Below are 23,021 nucleotides of genomic sequence, written 5' to 3' on the forward strand. Positions count from 1 at the left end.
AGTTCTGGGTTGCATCCATTACAATGCTATGTGAAATCTATGATTATATTGATATGATTTGTGGCAAATGCAATGCATTTAAGGCTGCCAAATACCAATTTGTCTTACAAGTAAGCAGTTATATGAAAGAACCTTTCCTTAAAGACCATCAGGATTCAACACATTAATCAATAAAGACTGTGATCTCTGTCCGAAAAGTCTTCACATGGAAGCTAGGATACAAATTGTCTAGTGTACTGAGCTGAAAGAGACAAACCAGTTACCTAGCTCTAAGACTATTATTACCTTATACCTCATTTAGATACATTTGTCAACATATCGTCATAGGCTAATACTGTGATATCAGGCTTGACAAAACACAGTTTCCACTGTGTGTGTACTGTGTTTGTGTCCTCAGTGTGTCACCTACAGTGAGTAAGTCTCTCCTGATTCCTCGCAGAGGGTTTCCCTCCAACAGCAACATGTTCAGATTGGGCAGCAGGCTGAGAGATGCTGGAAGACTGACAGAGATACACTACATTTAATGTTTTTTCTTTATTTTCATGACTATTTACATTGTAGATTCTCACTGAAGGCTTCAAAACTATGAATTAACACTTGTAATGGAATTATGTAGTGAACAAAAAAGTGTGAAATAACTCAAAACAGCATTTGAAATCTTCCTCCTGCAGCCTGGATATGTTACCAGCAGGGTTCTTCAAAAAAGTTTCAGACTGCATGATTCCAGATCTGCAACAGATTGTTAACACGTCTCTTCTCTCAGGTTTCTTCCCCCAAACCATTAAGACTGCAGTCATTAAACCACTCCTGAAGAAGAGAAATCTAGACACACCAGTAATGAATAACTATAGTCCCATTTCAAACCTCCCAATTTTAAGTAAAATAATTGAAAAAGCTGTTTTTCAACAGCTGAACAATTACTTAATAATAAATGGCTGTTTTGATGTTTTCCAATCAGGATTTCGACCACATCACAGCACTGAGACGGCTCTTGTTAAGGTCCTCAATGACATTCATTCAAACACAGACAGCGTAAAAATCTCAGTCTTATTATTACTGGATCTCAGTGCTGCGTTTGACACGGTCGCCCATAATATACTACTGGACCAACTGGAAAACTGGGTTGGACTCTCTGGTTCAACACTAAAGTGGTTTAACCCCAGGGCTCCATTCTGGGGCCTCTACTATTCAATACTTCCTCTTGCTCAGATAATGGAAAACGATGAAATTTGCTACCATAGTTATGCAGATGACACACAAATGTATATAACCATAACACCAGGGGACTATAATCCCACACATACCCTTTGCCTTAATTTGTGGAATTTTTTGCCTTCTTAATGGGGTTGGGACAGTTGTGTCAGCTAAGTAAAGAGAAACAACAGTCCATCATTACTTTAAGAAGTGAAGGTCAGTCAGTCTGGAAAATTGCAAAAACTTTGAATGTGTCCCCAAGTGCAGTCACAAAAACCATCAAGCACTACAATGAAATTGGCTCACATGAGGACCATCACAGGAGAGGAAGACCAAAAGTCGCCTCTGCTGCTGAGGATAAATTAATCTGAGTCACCAGCCTCAAAAATCGTTAGTTAAGTTAATAGCACCTCAGATTAGAGCCCAGATGAATGCCACACAGATTTCTAGTAGCAGTCACATCTCTACATCAACAGTTTAGAGGAGACTGTGCAAATCAGACCTTTATAGTCAAATAGCGTCTAAAAAAACACTACTAAGGAAAAGCAACAAGCAGAAGAGATTTGTTTGGGCCAAGAAACACACAAGGAATGGACATTAGACAGTGGAAATCTGTGCTTTGCTGGTGACACTGTTGGGGATTTATTCAAAATTGAAAGAACACTGAACCAGTATGGCTACCACAGCTTCCTGCAGCGACATGCCATCCCATCCGGTTTGCGTTTAGGTGGAACATCATTTATTTTTAAATAGGACAATGACCCCAAACACACCTCCAGGCTGTGGAAAGACTACTTGACCAGGAAGGAGAGTGATGGAGAGTGCCAGATGACCTGGCCTCCACAGTCACCTGACCTCAACCCAATTGAGATGGTTTGGGATGAGGTGGACCGCAGAGTGAAGGCAAAAGGACCAACAAGTGCTCATCTTCTCTGGGAACTCCTTCAAGACTGTTGACAAACCATTTCAGGTGACTACCTCATGAAGCTCATCGAGAGAATGCCAAGAGTGCGAAAAGCAGTAATCAAAGCAAAAGATGGGTATTTTGAAGAATCTAAAATATAAAACATGTTTTGAGTTATTTCACACTTTTTTGTTTTCTACATAATTCCAATTATGTTCATTCATAGTTTGGTGCCTTCAGTGAAAATCTACAGTGTAAATTGTCTTGAAAATAAAGAAAAACCATTAAATGAGAAGGTGTGTCCAAACTTTTGACTGGTAGTGTACATGTAGTACATGAAACTCAGATGAGAGTGTACTGACAGTATCTACTGGTAGTTGTTTACTGACTGGAAGTTGACTGTGTTGAGTTTTGCTTATGGGGGCAAAAAGTTGATTGCTTTATTCACCTTAGTCACATTACACAAATTTCAAAGTTGTTAGATTGCTGTACTCTTCGTACCACACAGCTTTCTGCTGTTCTGCTGTTCTGTCACACTATAATATCTGTCAGCAGGAGGAATCCATGACTATTCTGTCTGGCCTCCTAATGCAATACAATGTGAGGGACAGGATTTAGCTTGTTGCATGGCTCCCCAACACGACCAGATATTTAGCCTGCTTCATATTTTTAGGCATCCACAAGCCACTGGCCACTTTTTGAATGGTATTTTTAAAAAATTCATCATTCACTGATTTGTAAGCACAGAGTGAATGTTGTTTACCTGTAATCCAAAGGCTTTTGACAGCGAGCTACAGAAACTGTTACCATAGTGTGAATTTGGAATTAGTGTAATTTTGTTGACCTACATAGTAATGTCATTGTTGGTAAGGTCGAGGCGTGTGAGTGTGCTCAGTGAGGTGATCTCTTCAGGGAGGATTTTGATCTTATTGTCTCGGAGTTCTAGAAGAGAGATGGACGTCAGGCAGGCCAGCTGCTCCGCCTCCAACTGCTCAATCTGGTTGTTCCCAACATACAATTCCTTCACACACACACACACACACACACACACACACGCACACGCACGCGCACGCACACGCACGCACACACACACACACACACATACACATACACACTTTAATAATAATAATAATAATAATAACAACTTTATCTACAACACTTTTTAAAAATACAGTTTTCAAAGTGCTTTGACATAAAGCAGAAGGAAGCAGAATAAAACATATTACTGTAAAATTGCAAAGGACAAATGAAATAAATGGCATTTATAGCTAAATAAATAGAAACAAATAACTGATAAACAGAAATAATGATAAAAATGAATAAAACAAGTAAAATAAAGAAATGGAATAAATAAAACAGATACAATAAATTAACAAATAAATAAAAGGAAAAGCACAACATCACATAAAGGCAAGTCTATAAAAATGGGTTTTAAGAAGTGATTTAAAAGAAGTTACTGATCTAAGCTTTCTGCCAATCTGATCGGATCGAATCATAAAACACATTAAACCAATGAGACGTGTTTGTTTTGCTTTTAACAAACAAAAAAAGCAAAACAAACATCTCATTGGTTTAAATATATTTTATGTCTTTGTGGCGTTTATGTTTTGAGCCCTGTCACTACGTGATGGACAACAAAGTCTTTTGATCAGATCATGATCGGTAATGGGTTTATTCAAACTCCCTAATCGGTGATCGGCTCCAGAAAGTACTATAAGCACAGGGGAAAAAAAAGCATGATGTGGACACATGATGCCCCCTTCACATTTCTGACTGCCCCCTCATATATGCCTGCCTAGAACCGGCCCTGTGTCTGCTCTGTAGGTTGGAGCCAGACCCAAGAGTGCTTTAAAAGTGACCAGTAAATGACAATTCTAAATAGGACGGGGAGCCAATGAAGTGAAGCTAGGACTGCGGTAATGTGATGTCGTCTGTTAATACCAGTTAGAGGCCTAGCTGCTGAATTCTGTACAAGTTTGAGGGAGAGAGTGATTTCTCATTGATAACGGAGACGAGTTGCAGTAATCTAGTCTGGAAAAGATGAATGCATGAATGACTTTTTCCAGTTCAGGGCAGAGAGCATGTGTTTGATTCTTGAAACAGATCTTAGTTGGCAGAAACAGGACTGGACCAGTTAGTTAGTAGACCTGAGGGGGTTGAGCAGTATGATTTCTGTTTTTGAGTTAATAAGTTGATATTGTTAAGACATTCTAAAACAGCAGCTAGGCTTCTTGGCTCACCGGGCCTCAGCAGAAGGTATATTTGTGTCATCAGCATAGCAGTGGAAAGAAACATTATGGTGTTCAATAATCTGGCTGAGTGGGAGCATATAAATAGAAAATAAAATCTGACCTAAATAGAACCATGCAGTACACCACAGGTCATGGGTGTTGTAGGTGTAGAGAAATTACCAGTGAGTACGAGAAGGTTCTGTCTAAAAGGTAGGAATAAAACCTACTAAAAGCAGTACCGTTGATGCCAGCCCAGGTTTTTCAGCCGGTCTAATAAAATGGCATGATGAACAGTGTCAAAAGTTGCACTTAAATCTAAAGGGATTAAAATTGCGCTCTCTCCCCGATCGGCTGCTAAAAGAAGGTGGTTATTTTACCTTGAGGAGGGAAATTTCTGTGCTGTGTAAAATTATAAAACGAGAATTTTGTGTTGTGTTGTGTTGTTGTTGTGAGACATAAAAGCTAAAAGTTTAGTAGAAAACTTTCACTAAAAACTTGGATAAGAATGGAAGCTTAGAAATTGGCCTAAAAATGTTAAGAACCGAAGGGGTTGGACCACATCATGTTCAAAGCAGGGTTAGGGTAGGGGTTAGTAACTATGAATGTCCCTACTCGTCTGTAAGTACAGTCCGGGAGAATAATGTTTTGCCTAATATCATTGACTCTATCTCGAAAATAGTTTAAAAAGTCCTCACACCTTTCTTGAGAGGCATCAATAAAAGAAGGGGAGGAGGGGGTGGTTAATGACTCTGTGACTTTAAATGAAATTCTGGGGTTGGAGTGATTTGCTAAAATTAATTTGGAGAAGAAGGATGTTCTTGCCTCTTACCATAAAACACATGTAAGCCTGTCTTTTTCCATTTCTTTTCAATTCTCCGACAGTCTCGTTTCAATGATTGGTTGGAGTGCTCTATTTATTTTTTTTGTCTTTGTAGGGGGTGATGGAGTCCAGGGCAGACCGACGGGTGTAGTTAAAAAGGGAGACCAGCTCCTGTGTGTTAAAATCAGAATTAAAAGCTCAGAAAACTTGCGAGCAGAACTAGTATTAAAAACTCATCTATGGGCTGGTGCACTGTGATTAAAAGGTATTTGGGATAAAATCATATTGAATGAAACAGCTTTATGATCCGACACACAAATATGGTTAATAGTGAAGTCATCTGGGTGGCGCCACTGAACAGAACCAGGTCAAGGATGTGACTCTGTGAATATGTGGGCTCTTGTACTATCTGAGTGAGGTTAAAAGACTCCAAAATATCCATAAAATCTGTAGTAAAAGACTGAGGAGGGCAGCAAACATGTATGTTAAAATGACCTAAAATAAGATTTTTTGACGTACGAAAACTGGGTGTTTATAGAAGAGATTAAAATTGTAATTGACACTCAGTGTTAAAATTGGGAAGCCAATTCCTTTAATTGGCCAACATGAATAAATATTTTTTCATACAGTATTTTCAAGTAAATTGAGTATTACATTATGAACTAATTCATTATTAGAACAAGATGTGCTTACTCATGTTGCTATGGTTACCTTGAGCATGGGTGCAGGAAGCTTTGGGAGGAGACGGAGCTTGTTGTGTCTGAGGTAAAGCTGTTCCATAGCACGCATTTCTGATAAGCTTGCAGGAATGTCAGTCAGATGGTTATTGCTGCAGTCCAACAGTTTCACATCTGTCAAAATCAATTTAGAAGACAAAGATGCAGACAGCCAAGATTTTCTTTTTTTTTTATAGAACGAACAACTGCAACGACTATGTAAATCAGTATATGTTGCAAATTATCCTTAGGGTGTCTTGGATGTTCAGGACAAATTCCAATTCAGTCCAGTGAGAAATGAGCAGTTGTTGAGGCTGAGAATACACAAATAAAGAATCACAAAAATTCTGAGGGTGAAACTTCAAACTTGTATTATTAATAAAGTATTTGGTGTACTGGTGTATGATTTTGCAGGCTTCCATGAATTTAGTATTAGAATTAAGTAAGCTTTAACATGAGTTTTTAAGAAAAAATCCACTACACTAACTGTAAAATAGTCTGTATTCCGGCTGGGTTGAAATGAATCCACAAGTTTGTGCAAAATCTGACTACTCATGCGAGCTGTCTAAGGGCTAAGTAATGTGTTAATTTTGATCAATTAATTACAGAAAAATAATGCGTTAAAAAAAATAATAATAATGTGGACTATGAAGCTGCTTGGCCTTGGGTCACTTAATGAATTCCAGCATCAAGTTCCAGCAGCTTTGTAAACATGATGGAGGTGGATAACACTGCAGAACATAGTGAAAGGAAAAGTCCCACTGCAGCCAGTGTTTCTAACCGTCAAATGGTTAACAGTCTTTCTCAAAGTGAAAATGGGCTGTGGTTAAAGGTTAGACATTATACCAAGGCTACCAGAAGCTGTCGCTGCAGCATGATTAACATCATAAGCATGGACAGCAATAACATGGGTGTCAAAATGACAAACCATTGCCAGGAAAGACCATAAAAACACCAAAACACACTGGGGTGGTGCTTCAAAAAACAACCACATGGAACTGTTGACAGAAGCACCATTTTGTGCAACTTGTGCAGTTAGAATTTTCTAACCATCAGAGTACTGCAAGCTAAAAAAATTACCTCCTTTTTTTGGCTATATGGGCCCTCAAGTGACAAGCACGCCCACAAACTCCCTCATAAGCCCAAATATTAATTTAGAGCCTAAATTTCTGGGAGACAGTGAACAGAAGCAGTTTTGTAAATCACTGTCATCTGCTCATGTTTGACTCTACAAAGTCTGCTGCTACTTTTTCTACTATCACTACTTGATACTACTACTTCTACTAATACTAATACTTCTAATTCTACTTCTACTATTTAAACTAATAGAACCACCGCTAATACAACTTCTATTACTTGTACTGCTACTTCTACTTCTACCACATCTGGGTTTCTCAGCAGTGTAGTGCAATGCATTATAGTTTTATGCATTTCAGGCTATTATTTTTCGCATTTCAGCAGATTTTTCAAAATTACTTATGCTTTACTTTACACTGTATTTACAGAGGAAATACACATTTTCTAGTTAACAAGCTTCCTCCACAAGTGGCTCACCTGCTGTTTTGACATCAGAATCTGAGGTGAAAAAAAAATCCTAAACAGGACGTGTGCTTTTGGAATGAAAAACGTATTGCTGACTAAGAAAGCAGATAACATTGCTGGTAGAGAGAAAATAGTCAAAGGAGAAATTAATAAAATGATAGTCAAGCCAATATGCGTGCATTAAGGTGGAAAATAAAAGCAACACTACACAATGTAGGCTCTTACAGTGATTCTAAAGCAGATTTATTTTATTAATATTCTATTCATTTTATATATTTTTTGGGGTTGTCACATTCCAACCCCTCTATGTTGCAGGAGAGCTTGTGAGTGAGTGAGGTGGGGTTGCATAAAGAGTGTGGGAAAGAAGAGAATAAACTGGAATAATCAAGCACGACATCAAAACTTTTCCGATAATAACAATATTGTCTCTAATCATATTTATACTTTCTGAATCCTCTAATTTTATAACAATTTCTAGGTTTATGTGAAATATTAGAGATTCTCAATGTTGGCTCAGGCTTTTAGATCCCACTGCATATATGTATATTTTACTAAAAATCGAATCTATCCCAACATTGGTTTACCAGCTGTCTACTGTCCACTGTTGAGGTAAATACAGGTGGAAACTTAATGGTGCAATCAGCATGAAAAGAGGCCAGCAGGCTGACAGTACAGTATACATACAGTAAAGCTGATCTTACTTGTGAGCTGGGCCAGGCTGTCAGGCAGACACCTGAGCTTGTTGTGACTCAGGTTCAGTTTCTGCAGACAGTTAAGATGGCCAAGGCTGGATGGCAGGACCGTCAAATGGTTGTAGGACAGGTCCTTAAATCAATCACAGGACAGGACATCTCCATCAGTCAATGTAAAGAGCACGATGGGAGTGTAGGACACTACAGACAACATGTTTAGTTACCAGCTCTGTAAGATTCTCCAGCTGTCCCAGTTCCTCTGGCAGGCTCTCCATCAGGTTCTGCTGGAGTGTGAGGCTGAAGAGGTTCTTCAGAGTACACACCTCCACTGGCAGTGATCTCAAACGGTTATGACTGACCCCATAGCAGAGGACACACATGTTAGATTGTTAGGATTCAAACCCTAAACGGGTTAAAACCCTTTGTGTTAATGCTTATTTAAAATAAAAGCACCATCAGGGCTTGAACTAGATATCAAGGTTTGAATATTGTTCAGATCTTACTATGAGTCTGCAGTAAAGTCAATGAGTCAGTGTTTTACTGTAATCAGTACTGTATGCACAAGATTCTCTATGTTGCCAAATGTTTTTATCATACATCACTAAAATATTTGTGGCGCAGGAGGTAGTGCAGTCCTACATTAATCAGAAGCCCTTTTCACACAGAGCTTCCGCATTATCCCTGCAGCGTAGCCTCTCCTTTATGGCATCTGTTTGTTTACATCTGAAGCTGCTCCAGTGTGTCATTTCATGTTGGTGCCATGGAAATAAAGGTAACATTATAAAGCAGTTATAATGTGTTGCGATTGAGATCCTGACCCACCATGTATCATGGAGGGTGAAAAAGTAACTTTCTTTGCTCTTAATTACAGAATTAAATACTCGCCATCAGCAAACAGGACCCTGTCTGACCCTGTCACTTGCAGGGAAGGATGCTGTTTCTGGGGATAAAGTTCCACTGAGGTTTCGGTCAGGAAGGCTGACTACTTAATTTTTTTTTCCATTCAAGATAAGATAACATGTATAAAGATGTATATCCATAAAGTGTAAACACTTCCCCAGAAAAACACTTTTAATATGTGCTTCTACTTTTAAAATGAGCCCTCAAATTTTCTTTAGATCATTGACTGACCAAGCGTATGAAAAGTTGCAAAAAGCTTGTTGCATTAAGCTCATTTAATTTTCAGCATATTGACCAATAAACTTCAAAAGGTAATGGCACAGCACAGAAAGTCGACAGCTGTTGGGCTAATCGTCACAAAACTTGCAAGATACGTCAACACCTGAAACACTCCTATAAATTTAGTCCGAATCCACCACTAGGATCCCTACCTATGTACACATAAATGCTTATCAGTAGGGCACCACCAGTTCCAAACATGTGCATGGACCTGTTTCAAATGAATTAATCTTTTTTTTTTTAACAAGCTGACTCTAAATTGATTTCAGAATTGAGGGGATGATGGACACTTCAACATGCAGCTCAGCCCTGCCCGGAGCCGGGAATTGAACCAGCAACCTTCCAATCACTAGTCAACCTGCTCTACCTGCTGAGCTACTGCACCCCATTTGTATCACAATGTATTAATGAGTCTGTCCAGTCACCACTAAAATTAGTAAATATTTAGGGTAAACCGATTTTCTAGAACTATCTAAAAAACTGGCAAATACAGGCGCCACAAACAGCATTGTCAATATGGGCTTCGATGTTATAGACAAGCTGAAACTATTTGCCTGAACTGGAACTGCAAACCTGCCAGTTTAAACAACAACAAGACATAATATCCACATCACCAACACACACAGTGTTTCTAACAGCTCCATGTTTTGCAAAACATCAGATTTCAGTAAAGACAGAATCAGGACTGACTGCATGACTACATGTTAACAAACGTTTCATTCATGAATGAGTAACCCCATCCCCATATAATCAGTTCATTGATGAACAGACATATCCGTAACATGATGTCACTGAATGGAGGTGCGATGGTTTTGATCACCTTGAAGTTGCAACACCATGCTGTCTACACAGTAAAGGAACATCAGAGTACTATTTACACAATTTCAAGACTAACTTAACACAAACCTATTGGTCGTTGTTTGGGGATTCATACACTGAGTTCCAGGCTGCCGCTGCCATTGGTCATAAGAGAAAGAGTAAAAATCGGAAATCAACCATTTACCTGTCCAACCCCTCTATACCAGCCCTAGTCTGGATTGCATATCCTGTAACACTGTGATTTATAACAGATCATCCAAATCAAAATGGCCTTCCTCTCATCTTAAGGATTTCTAAATTTGGATTTCTAAATCCAACCAAGTAGTTTATTTTTGCCTATACCTAACCAAGCTACAGCAGAACAAGTAAAATAAGAAGAACAATTCAACTGCAAACAGAGGTGGAGCTCCTGAATTAATTGACTGATTGCTGAATTTGTAAAAATTGAGAAAATAGTAAGGAATGATGTCACAACTACCCAGAGCCCAAAGTCATACTTTTGCAATGGTTGGTTATAATATAGTTACAAATTAAAGTGAAACATCTACCCAAACAATTAGAATTGAGCATAGTTAAAAACTGGCATTGGAATCAGAATTGTGTCAAACCCAAACAATACCCAACCCTAGTGTTTGCGTGTGTGTGTGTGTGCATTTGCACATGTGCATACCTGAGTCGCAGTTGCTGGAGCTCCTGTAGTTCTCCCAAAGCACCAGACAAACTGCTCAGTTGGTTATCATGGAGCTGTCAGGGTGAAATTACCATTTTTAGTTCAACATCTATAATTTATGTTATCACTTTGATAAACTCTGCTAATGTGTCATAGTAACATTCCTTTTATCAATATCTACAAGCAACCAAAATGAATGCTTTGTATGTAATCAGAGGAATGGTGACTTAGTAGATAGGTTAATTGATTAGAAAATTAATGAGTTGGGCAAGGACGTCTGGGTTACTGTAATTCAGGGTTGCCGAGGTGTCAAAGTTCTCCCATCAACCAAATAAGCTCTAAACAACACAGGTAATATCAAGCAGCCTTTTACAAGAAAAGATGCTTACTATCTGTGGAGTGCTGTGTTGATTTACTGTTGATGCAAACATTTCCAACTGCTGCACCATCACATTAAAAGCGAAACACAGAAGTACATCCATACATTTACAGAGCATAACAATGGTCGTTCTTGGCATTTTTATGTCTGCAGTTAGTTTTGTTCAGTCTGTTGGAGCAATGGAACAAGAGGGAAGTGTTCGATGAATAACTGAAGATGAGAGACTGCACACCTACAACTTCTCATAAGATTAATAAACTCCATTTCCCTCATTAACATTACTGTTACATTGGCAAACAGGTGCTTTTGTTCTTCAGTTTGATAACAAATCCTCTGCCATTGTCTTTTCACCATCTCGCCTTACTGTCTCTATGTGACTCTCTAAGCTGAGTTTGACTCCTGTTATTCTGTACTGCAGGCACTGCTGAGTTTGTAACTGTAGCACCTGTCATCAGATTGCATAATCATTTAACTAGAATTAGTGCATCTTAATTGTATGCCTCTGTATACCAGGGAACTTTCTGTTCCAAAGGTGTGCTGTTGAATAATGGCCAGAATATATTTTACAGAATATTATGTCACAGTGCATTTAACCTCTTACCTTTTGGATATTAAATGTCAAAATAGGAAATATCTCTGTCACAAGCCATCTCTTTATATAATAACTCTCTCACCTCTGCCTGACAGAGAGAACTCTCATCTCTCTACTGTTTTGTTGTACATATTATTGTTGTTTATTGTTTATAGTATATTTGCACTGTATATATTTTTTGCAGACCCACTGCTGCTGTAGCAAAATAATTTCCCAGTCTGGGATCATTAAAGTAATTCTATTCTATTCTATTCTGTACTATAATTTCTTAATTTCATCCTGTCAGCCATAAATGTTTTTGGGTGGTCACAGTGCCAGAATCATAATGGACATTAGTACCAAAATTGAAGAAATTCCCTCAATGAATTGAATGAATTTGGCATTTTGTGTTGGAAACAATACAATTTAGCCCTGGATGATGCCATTTGATGCCATTGTGGGTCCTCCAATCAAAATGAGACCAAATTGGACTTTTTTAAAAACCTTTTCAGATATTTTTAGTTTGTCAGTTTAGTCACGTTATCATTTAGTTTCATTAGCTTAGTTAGAACAAGTCCAACATGCACTGAGAACAGGTCTGACTTACACCTAAAGAATAAGATCCCGGATACAAGCGGCCAAAATGAGTTTCCTCTGCAGGGTGGCAGGGTGCCCCCTTAAGGCAGGAACACACCGGCCCAACCGTTGGACGTCTGAAGCGTTTGGGCAGACTTGGACGAGGTTGGGAATAAATAGGTTTGGTGTGTTCAGCTGTGTTGGAAGCTTTTGGAGCTGCGCGGACGTTGTCTGCTCCGATTTAACATGCGAAGTCTGGGGAGGTTGGCTGTTGGCCGTCTGAGCCATTGGATTCTCTGATTGGTGGTATGCTGGCGAATCAGCGGGGTGTGTGGGAGGGGCGGAATACTGTGTGCGCTTTGTTTTTCTATGCACTCCTCGCCGTCATCCCCTGTCCACTGGGTTCAATGCAGTCACAGTGCAGCGCAAGCTTCTCACTATTACAATGCCGCAAAAGCCGTGTTGGTGTGCAGCAAGCCACTGGATTTAATAGGTTTCAGAGTACTGTGGTGCAGTACACTGCCATGCCAAAGTATTCACCACCCTTGGCATTATTTCTATTTTGCTGTCCTACAACCTAGAATTTAAAGGAATTCTGGGGGTGTATCATTTTATTTACACAAGATAACTACTACTTTGAAGATGCAAAATATGTTTTTATTGTGAAACAAACAAGAAATAAGACAAAAGAAAACCCGAGTGTGCATAAATATTCACCCCCCAAATCTGTGGCAGAGTCAAACAGGTTCCCCTCAAGAATTTCTCTGTATTAAGCGTCATCCATCTTTGCCTCAATTCTCACTAGTGTCACAGTCCCTGCCGATGAAAAATATCCCCACCACCATGCTGTACACTGGCTGAGAGGTGTTAGGTTTGCACCAGATGATCCTTGATGGCCAAAAAGTTCAATTTTGTTCTCATCTGACCAGAGTACCTTCTTCCATGTGTTCGGGGAGTCTCCAATATGCCTACTGGTGAACTCCAAACATGCTGCCTTATTTTTTTCTATGTGCAATGGCTTTTTTCTGACCACCCTTCCATAAAACCCAGCTCTGTGGAGCGAACAGCTTAAAGTGGTCCTATAGACGGATACTCCAATATCTGCAGTAGAGCTGTCCAGCTCCTCAGGTTTATCTTCGGCCTCTTGGTTGCTTGTCTGATTTATGCCCTCCTCAGGCGGTTCGTGAGTTTTGGGTGACAGCCCCCTCTTGGCGATTTGTCATAGTGGCATAATCTTTCCATTTTCTAACAATGGATTCAATGGTGTTTCATGGGATGTCCAAAGTTTGGGATATTTTCTTATAACCCAACCCTGATCTGTACTTCTCCACAATTATTTCTCTAACCTGTGTACTAATACGTGTACTGAGATCAGGTGACACCTAGATTGCCCACAGGTCAATCTTATATAACTAATTATGTGGCTTCTGAAGGTAATGGATTGGGCTTCAATGCAAAGGGGGTGAATACATATGCTAGAACAACCTTTCAGTTTTTTATTTTTTAGAATTATTATTGAAAACAAGTTTTTTTTGTTTCACATCAGCAATTTGGAGTACTTTGTGTAGATCCATTACATAAAATAAAAATAAAAATCTATCTAAATTCCAGGTTTTAAGACAACAAAATAGAAAGGATGCTGAGGGGGGTGAATACTTTTGCAAGGCACTGTAATGCATTGTGTCTGAAAAGGCTGACTACTTGTTAGCGGAAATACTGAGTCAGGGTTCTTACAGACTGAGTTTGTGTTTCTTACATCCAGCATGGTGAGTCCAGGCAGTAGTTTAATGTCATCAGTCAGTTGTGTAATCTGATTGGATGAGAGCAGCAGTTTGGTAAGGTCAGACTGTTCCCACCATCGATCCGACTCTCCGAAGGACACATTCTGCTGGGCCTCCTCTGGCGTGTCAGTGTTTAGACGATACACATTCTGTGGGACTGAGACAGACACACAGACAGACAGGCTGCTTTAACTCTTTCATCAGGCTACAGCACTTATGAATGATCTGTGTTAAATGCTGCAAAAGAATGGTGGGGTCTCCACAGTGTTTGCCCCTTTATGTAAAAGTAAATGCAAAAGGTTAAACAGAAAAAAAATTACTAGCTAAAATATTTTTCAATTGGTCACAACACTGCCCAAGACATTCTAAACAGTGTAGGCTTGGGTGGGTTTACATTTTTTGCTGGTCCAGGCCAGTCTGGTCTACAAGTCTGACCCAGTTTGATCTCATGAGAAGCAAGTGAACTGGCATTTGTCAGGTGTTCATGGAGATTGCTCCCTGTGGTGCCTTGTTTTGTTCTGTTCTATGAGCCCAGTGCTGCTATACTAACTTTTCAGTGGAAGCTAGCATTTCAGTGGACAGAAACCCTTTTTCTTGACAAGCCTTTTATTGTGAAATATTTACAGAAACGTGTTGAGGAAACCACATCCATGTACAAGGTTCCCATATGCACCTAATATGCATCTACTGCCAACTTTTCTCAAGTTGTTCTCAAGCTGAAGTTTTATTCAATTGATTATTTTGATGAAGAACTGTTGATATATGCAGGGCTAATATTCGGTATTACTGATAATTCCTAAACAAGAATCAAAATGGCTAAAGCCTCTTTAAATACCTTGCTTACACATAAAGCTGAACAGAGTATCAGACTGGCAAGACAGAGGCTATATGAATTTGGAAATAAACCTAATAAATAAATGGCTAGGTTGGTTAAGAAATCTGACTCACACTGTATCTCAGCTATTAAAGATGGTGAAGGTAAAAGAAGAACAGATTTAGATAATATTAACAATGTATTTGAGGCATACTGTAATCAGTTATATAAGAGCAACCAGCCTATGCCAGATCAGAAGTTCTCTGATTTATTCTTGTCTAATTTGGCCCGACCTGAGTTCACAGATCTACAGAGAGAAGCAATTAATGGACCGATAACAGAGCAGGAGGTTAAGGCTGCCCTACACTCTCTTCAAGCAGGTAAACACCAGGCCCAGACAGATTTGGTTGTACATTTTTTAAAGAATTTAATTCATTACTTTTAGAAGCCTTGCTCAATATGTTTCATGACCCGCTGAAAAATAGATCTCTTCCTAGGTCATTAACGGAGGCCAATATTAGCCTCATATTGAAGAAAGGAAAGGCTGATGACGAATGTGTGTCTATAAGTTTGTTAAACACAGATCTTAAGTTGTTGTCCAAGACCCTTGCTGGAAACAGTCTTGCCTTGTATTATTAATAATGACCAAACTTGATGTGTTACGGGCAGTAATTCATGTAGTGATATCAGGAGGCTTCTCAATTTTAATCAGCTGTCCCAATCTATGAAACTTGACTGTATAGTTGTTAGTCTAGACGCAGATAAGGCCTTTGATTGGGTCGAATGGCCATATCTCTTTTCTGCTTTGGAGACACAGAGTATTTTAAACAGTCAAAAAGATGCAGGGATCTGTTACTAACTCTCACCATTAGAGAAGATAATCACTGCTGGCAAGAAGAAAGGTATTCTGGGTCTTGGATATCAGGCACTCCCCCCCCAAAAGTTGGATGGCATACGGTTATTGTTGACATGTTGCCCATGGAATACTTAACATACAGGTCCAGACGTATGACTGCCGTTTTCTATGGAATCTGGTCCCCATTCCTGACTTATATTGGTTCAAGACTTGCTACCATTGTGTTGAAGGGCTTGGTGGACCATAAGTGAGAAAATACAGTATGGATCAACACATAGCTACCTGAATTACTATGTACTTGATGAAAACTGGATGCTGTCTTTGGGGGGGATTCCCTCCATTCTTATTTTTGTATATCATGTAAGATCGTATCGTTTATGAATGATATGGTGCCATCCCCTGGCGTTCTTGTTCTTATGGTTGTTTTTGTCTAAGACAGCACTGGTTGTTTGTCTCTGTGGCTGTATATGTTGGTTTGCATTTATGTATTTGGCTACTCATAATAACATGTTGTGTATGTGAAGGAACTGAAACTTCTTTATTTATGTCACACATGGCCTAACCTTCCATTCATGTCTTTCCAACCTGTTGCCCTATATTTGTATGTTGCTTTTGTTTAATAAAACATATAAAAAGTAAAAAAAAAAAAAAAAAAGAATTAGAATGGCTGAAATCAGCATCCCTATACACCTTTTTTCTCTTTCTTACTTAAAAAAATAGGAATGAATGTCAGAGATTGAGCGTGAAAGTGTGTAGTGCACTAAATTTGTTATATTTCAGTGTGCCCAGCTAAAGTAATTTGTTAAAAAAAAAAAAAAAAACACATTTCATTATACATTAAGTACTTCGCCTTGCTACTTGCACAGGGTTTAAATATCGTCCACATACTACATTTTTGTTTTTGGAGACAAAGGAAACTGAACTGAGGACTTGCTCTCAATTTTCAGTCTGCTGTTCATTTTGGGAGTGCAACAGTGTGCAGCTTCAAAAACCTTTTCAGAGCTATCTGACATAAAATGGGGAACGAGGCACAGAGACCATTTATCCCCTCTCATCTTTAATATATCTATGGAACCACTCGAACAACTTATTAGAAAATGTGCTCAGGATCTCACTAATCACAAATAGGGGTTACGTTGCACTCAATATTGCTTTATGCAGATGATACATTAGTCTATACTGCCGATATTCAACAGTCAAGGAGCAATTTGGCTAAATTTCTGGATATAAAGTTAATCTGGCAAAATCAGCAAAATTGAGTAATCCTACTCAATACAGATAAAAGTAATGTGGTGCTTCTACCACAGATTAAAGTCATGAATGAGGTCACATATCTGGGTATTAAAATTAATACCTCCCTAACATCTATTGCCAAAACAAATTATACTGAAGAAAGATGAAGATGTTAAAAGATGGAGACACTTGCCATCATCAGTCCCAAACATCATATCAGTTAGTGCAGGGTTCTCCCCAGACAATGGAACGGTGGCGCAGCGCCGCTATACTGATAGCTCAGCGCCACTACACTAACTTTCAATATCAGCTGCTTTGTAACGGGCGAGGGTGACGAGCGAGCGTCTGTCCGACGGTAGCAATCGCCCCCCGGTCCGACAATAGCGATAGCGGGTGAGGGTGACGGGCGTCCGTCCGTCCGAACATAGCGACTAACTGTGGCCGCGCCGTCCGATCTGCCTTCTCTACCCCCCCGTCCGTCACGGCAAGTTGTTACTAGCGACTCAAACACATCGAATCTTTTCCCCCACTTAAAGTCCTGACATGAAAAACCGCACAGAGACAGCAAGAAAATGCGACAAAGCACAAAGGTTACCTCAAAACCACAAAGTGACGGAAAGAAAAAACACACCAAACAAGCCTGAAAGCTTGGAATAGTTTTTGTTTACAAATTCTTATATGTTGTGACAGTCCTGCTAAAAGTCACGAATAAAAGGACAAAGTGCCATTAATTTGCCTTTAATTCACATGGTTATCCAAAATAAATTTTTTATATTTGTTTTTTTTAATATGTTTATATTTTCATTTAGTTTGTAAGTTTTTTTAAATTTCAGTTTACTTTGAATTAGTTTAACAAATGATGAAGTAGTTTTAAATTAGTTTTTATCTGGGAACTGAATTCCATTTAGCACCCTGAAACTGAGCTGCAGCACAGTGGCCAAGACCATATAGCGGTTTAACAGGACAGGTTCCACTCAGAACAGGCCTCGCCATGGTCGACCAAAGAAGTTGAGTTCACGTGCTCAGCGTCATATCCAGAGGTTGTCTGTGGAAAATAGATGTATGAGTGCTGCCAGCATTGCTGCAGAGGATGATGGGGTGGGGGGGTCAGCGTGTCAGTGCTCAGACCATATGCCGCACACTGCATCAAATTGGTCTGCATGGCTGTCGTCCCAGAAGTAGAGTTCTCAACTGGCCTGAAAATTACAACCCGACCCGACCCCGCCCGCGGGATTTTAAGCCCAAACCCGACGCAGCCCGACACACCAGAATGAATTGTCTGCCCGAATCCGACCCCCTGTGCGCCTGCATTGTTTTCCTCATACACTTGTTATCATGATCAGACAGACAGCAGACGGAAATTAATAAGAAGAATTAAGAATAAGGACATGGATTACTGGAACCATGTCCTGTGGACTGATGAGACCAAAATGAACTTATTTGGTTCAGATGGTGTCGAGCGTGTGTGGCGGCAACCAGATGAGGAGTACAAAGTCAAGTGTGTCTTCCCGTCAAGCATGGTGGTGGGAGTGTCATGGTCCGGGGCTGCATGAGTGCTGCCGGCACTGGGGAGCTACAGTTCATTGAGGGAACCATGAATGCCAACATGTACTGTAACATACTGAAGCAGAGCGTGGTCCCCTCCTTCCAGAAACTGAGCCACATGGCAGTATTTCAACATGAAAATGACCCCAAACACACCATCAAGACGACCACCGCCTTGCTAGAGATGCTGAGGGTAAAGGTGATGGACTGGCCAAGCATTAGGGCTGTCAATGAATATTCTAAATTTGAATGTATATTTGAATATAAAAAACAAAACAAAAGGAGATTCAAATGTGAAAATTAATATTCGACAGTGGAAAAAAGCACATCAGTGGCTGCTTTGTGAGGGGGCGCACGGCATGATGGGTCAGGGACAGGTCACAGGAGTTGCACTAGCAAGCATTGCTCACTGCTGAAAGTGAGACCTGACAAAAACAGTGGCAGATGCAGATGGCAGAGAGAAAAACGTGAAGACAGAAAGCTCAGAGCTCAACTCAGCAGCAGAGAGAGTGGTTTGGACCCCAAGCAACTTAAAAATCCCTGTTTGGAAATACTCTGGATTTTGGTCAGTAGATGGCAAAAATGCGAGGCCTGGAAATTAAGTTGCATGCAAGCTGTGTAAGCTACTGTTATCTTACCATTCGACCACTGGCAACATGAGGGCACATCTCAAAAATGTGCATCCAAATGACCATGCCATGATGTCTGGAACCTAGAAATAAAGTCGCTAAGAGGGTCTGAAAGGCGCTAAATCTAGCGAGAAAGTTGCCAAGTTGGCAACACTGTGTGTGTGAGCGCGTGCGCGTCTCCGTCTCCCTCACTGCCGCCCTCGTATGTTTGTCATTGGTTGGCTTCAGGTCTCGATCCACAACTAAAAAGAAATGAGGTTTGTAGTTGGCTGGCCTTAGCAGTGCATTCAAGGGCAATCGTAAAAATGATGTTTGTTGTGACTGCCCGAGCTGTACATGCAGGGCAAGCGGGGGAAATCTATATTGTTTATATCGTTTCTTTTTTGATATCAATATCTTGAATGTTCATATCTAGATATAGATACAATAACGATATATCGTTCAGCCCTAGTTGGAAATACTGAACTCAAGTGACGATATTGCATGGCATTGTTTCGCGAAAGCCTAACAGCATTGACTTTCATGTTGACGTTATGACGTTAATGAACAGCTATGGAGGAGTGGATAATATTCTCCAATTGTGGCTGATTGAAGATACCAAGAGCTGTATGACAGCTTCTTTACTCATTTGGAGACAGGACATAAAGGAAGCTGGTTTTGTAAAATGAGTGAGGAAGCTGGACTCGTAGAAATACGTCTCAGCACAGCATAGTCCGGATTGAGCAGAACTCAGAACACTCAGAACTTAGTTAAACTATTGATTTTAACAAACCTTTTAAGAAACTGCCACTCACCCAAGACAGATGGATCCAGATGCATCCAACTGGGTGGCACGTGAATAATGCAAAAAAAAAAAAAAAAGAAAAGAAAAGAAAAAAAATCATAATAATTGCACAATCAACTTTGCCTGTGTAATGCAAGCCATATTTTCGTTGCATTTGGTCTGAACGTACCATTAATGGAGTAAGAGGAGGGCAGAATAATTGAGAAATGCGACAATTTACTTTGGAAATAAATAATAAAGACCTACACTAACCCTTCAATCATGTGCAACTCGTGAAATGTCACATAAATATCAAGCGTTTAGTCTTTAAATATGAGCGTACAGTACTCGACCCAAACTATGCCGAAAGTTATATTCATGATTTGTGCAACATATAATTTTTTCACTGTAAAATATTGCACAATAACATTAAGATTTAATGTGGTACGTGAACAGAAGCATAAGGATTTCTTAACACAGGTTTTGTGAACTGTCACAGTTACATGTCAGGATCGGGTTATTATAGACAGATTAAATATTCAACTGTCATGTATCATCACAGTAACAGCTTTACATACATTAGAAGCTGTAAACACACAAAAAAACATTATAAAATATATCCTGTGGTTTGGTGCCGACCTGTATACTGAACATATAAGAAGTAGATAACATTTTGAATATCAGAGAACGTTACAGACATTGTTTTTGGTTCCTTTCTGTTTCCTGAATATATCAGTATGTGTGTGAAAGTGTAAATGAGAGACATTAACTTATAGCACTTTATAGAAGGAGCTTTATAAAGTTCACTCCATTGACTTGTATCAGTTCAAGGGGCGGAGCTGCCACATCTAATATGGCGGCGACGCCGACGTATCGCAGCAGCGGGCCAACCCGCTCAGTGTGGCGTGTATAGATTCATGTCTAGGACCGTCACCAGTTCAAGTGTCGTACTGGTCGCGTGCACTATGGCACGTCAAAATTACCTTCGGTCAGACCTCGGCCGGTCAGGTTCAGCTGGCCGCTTTTCCTCGCAGCCTTCAGCAGACCTAAAGGAACAGTCGGCTCGGTCTTTTCCGTCCTAAAGCCCGCAAGAGAGTCCGCCTTCGGTCTTTTGAATCGTGACATTATCTGTGTGTATCCTCGTACCACTGGGCTGTGATTGTCTAAATTTACGGGGAGAGTCTGCTCGGCACTTGCCTGATAAAAATAACCCACAATTCATTGCAATCCGGATGTGACGTTTTCGTTTTTCACGAAAAAACAACATATAGGAGTAACCAATGATGAATGTTTAAAACAGTAAATTAATTTGGCAGGCGATTCTTTGTTTCACGTCAGTTAACGTCAGGCAATGATATATATCATAATGAACGATTACATTTCACATTTATGTAAATACATGTACAAGCAGGCATGACTGTAAAACATTCCATTAAATATAATGACACTGATTAGAAAATATTCTTTTTCAACCTATTAAAATATAAAATACCTTGAAGTTGTAATAATAATGATATATGGAACAGCATCATAAAGGAAGTTATCTGGTATTGTTGAAGAAGTTAACATCACAATAAAAGATCATTACTACTGTACTGAATAACTGGCTCACATGTCATTGTAACCTGAGATTTTGAGAATAAAGTCATATTATTATTACAAGTAAAAAGTCAAAATAATACAAGAAAAAAGTCATGGTATGAGAATAAAGTCATAATTGTAGGCTTTTTTAGACTAAAAGAGCAGTCCTCCCCTGCATTAAAGTGAAACTCTCAACAAAAATCAACCTAGGCTTTATTTGTGAATGTATATGAGTCAAACCTTCGTGTAAAAGCATAATTGCGACAAAAGAGGCACTTTTAAGATTTACCATAGTTTCATTTCAGGCAAACTAATTTTCAATGGAGCGCTGGGGCACTCTTACACTAGCATCAAAATCTCTTTTTCTCATGAACACGAGCATTGAGAACATTGTTTGTGTGCACAGAGTTTGCTAAAAAGAAAGTTTTTGAACAACTCACGTTAGCAGCTGTATCTTCGGCACGCCGCTGTCATGGCAGACAAAAAGTGTTGATCCCGGAGTGCGACCGAACAGGAAGGAGAGTAATGGTGGACCTCTCTTCAAGCATTTTGGCACTTCAGCACCACATTTATTATAAGTATCAGTTTTTTGAAAATAATATCTGTAATACTTTACAGTAATGGTATGTCAATTAACATTATTTATTGTTCAAATTACCATTAACACAATTAATGGTTAACTAATATGTCAAGTAATCATTTGTGTGAATGCTGAAGGCATTCATCTTCTTAAAATGCTCATCTTTCTGCCTTTTCACCTACGTTAAACATTAAGCTTCATGTTCAGCTATGAAAATGTTCAGCTATCAATATGTTCCACTTTTTAAGCTCTTTTGGCCTTTAACTTTGCAACTTTTCCAGATTTTCGACTTTTTAATCTTTTCAGCAGTACATTCAGAAGATTTCCGAAAGCGTTTCAGCCTTTCGTAGGAAATACAATTTTTTTCTAGTTATTTGTGATTCTGTGCGTTTTTTTGGCTCTCTTCTCCTTTTTCAAATCTTGAGCTATTCAAAACATTCAAATATCAAAATGTTCAGCCTTTTTAGGACATGATGGTGTGTATTTTTCTCGTTTCTATCTTTTATACTTTTGGAGATATTTGCCCATTCATCCTTATGGGGATTTTTTCAAATTTCATTCTGCTATAACTTCAGCATACCTTCAGCTATTGAAACCATTCAAATATTAAAATGTTCCGCTTTTTAAGCTCTTTCAACCAACTTTTTTCAAATACTCAGTTTTTTCTAAAAATCTTTTTAACATTGCCGCAAATGTGAAAAGCTTCAAATCCTCTTCAAAACTCATCGCCTTTCAACCTCTTCTTCTAACCCTTTTAAAAATCTTGTATGGTTTTGAAATCATCACAGTTTGAGTTTTAAGGATTTTTAGCTCTTCTGATTTTATAATGGGTGTGTATTGCGTCGGCTAGAGTGTGCACGCACCAACTGCCGCAGCCCAGAGTGTCGAGCAGCTGGAAAAAACGGGAGAAAAATTCTCTTCAGCTCAATTTGGTTCCCACATCTTT

At 39.3% G+C, this 23,021-nt stretch overlaps 1 protein-coding gene across 1 annotated transcript in view; it reads right to left on the reverse strand.

Moving 5' to 3' along the window:
• lrrc40 (leucine rich repeat containing 40) overlaps positions 1-21,142 on the reverse strand; it is a 32,963-nt gene extending 11,821 nt beyond the window's left edge. Inside the window, exons 1-8 of the mRNA XM_037114225.1 lie at positions 20,898-21,142; positions 14,050-14,231; positions 10,768-10,841; positions 8,324-8,453; positions 8,109-8,232; positions 5,861-6,000; positions 2,947-3,119; positions 410-500 (exon numbers count right to left, since the gene is read on the reverse strand). Coding sequence (XP_036970120.1) covers positions 410-500; positions 2,947-3,119; positions 5,861-6,000; positions 8,109-8,232; positions 8,324-8,453; positions 10,768-10,841; positions 14,050-14,231; positions 20,898-21,039 — 1,056 coding nt within the window. The 5' untranslated portion in view covers positions 21,040-21,142. The remainder of the gene's footprint in view (positions 1-409; positions 501-2,946; positions 3,120-5,860; positions 6,001-8,108; positions 8,233-8,323; positions 8,454-10,767; positions 10,842-14,049; positions 14,232-20,897) is intronic.
• Positions 21,143-23,021: the final 1,879 nt, after the last annotated feature.

This window comes from Acanthopagrus latus, chromosome 11 (assembly GCF_904848185.1).
Source record: "Acanthopagrus latus isolate v.2019 chromosome 11, fAcaLat1.1, whole genome shotgun sequence".
Lineage (NCBI taxonomy): Eukaryota > Metazoa > Chordata > Actinopteri > Spariformes > Sparidae > Acanthopagrus > Acanthopagrus latus.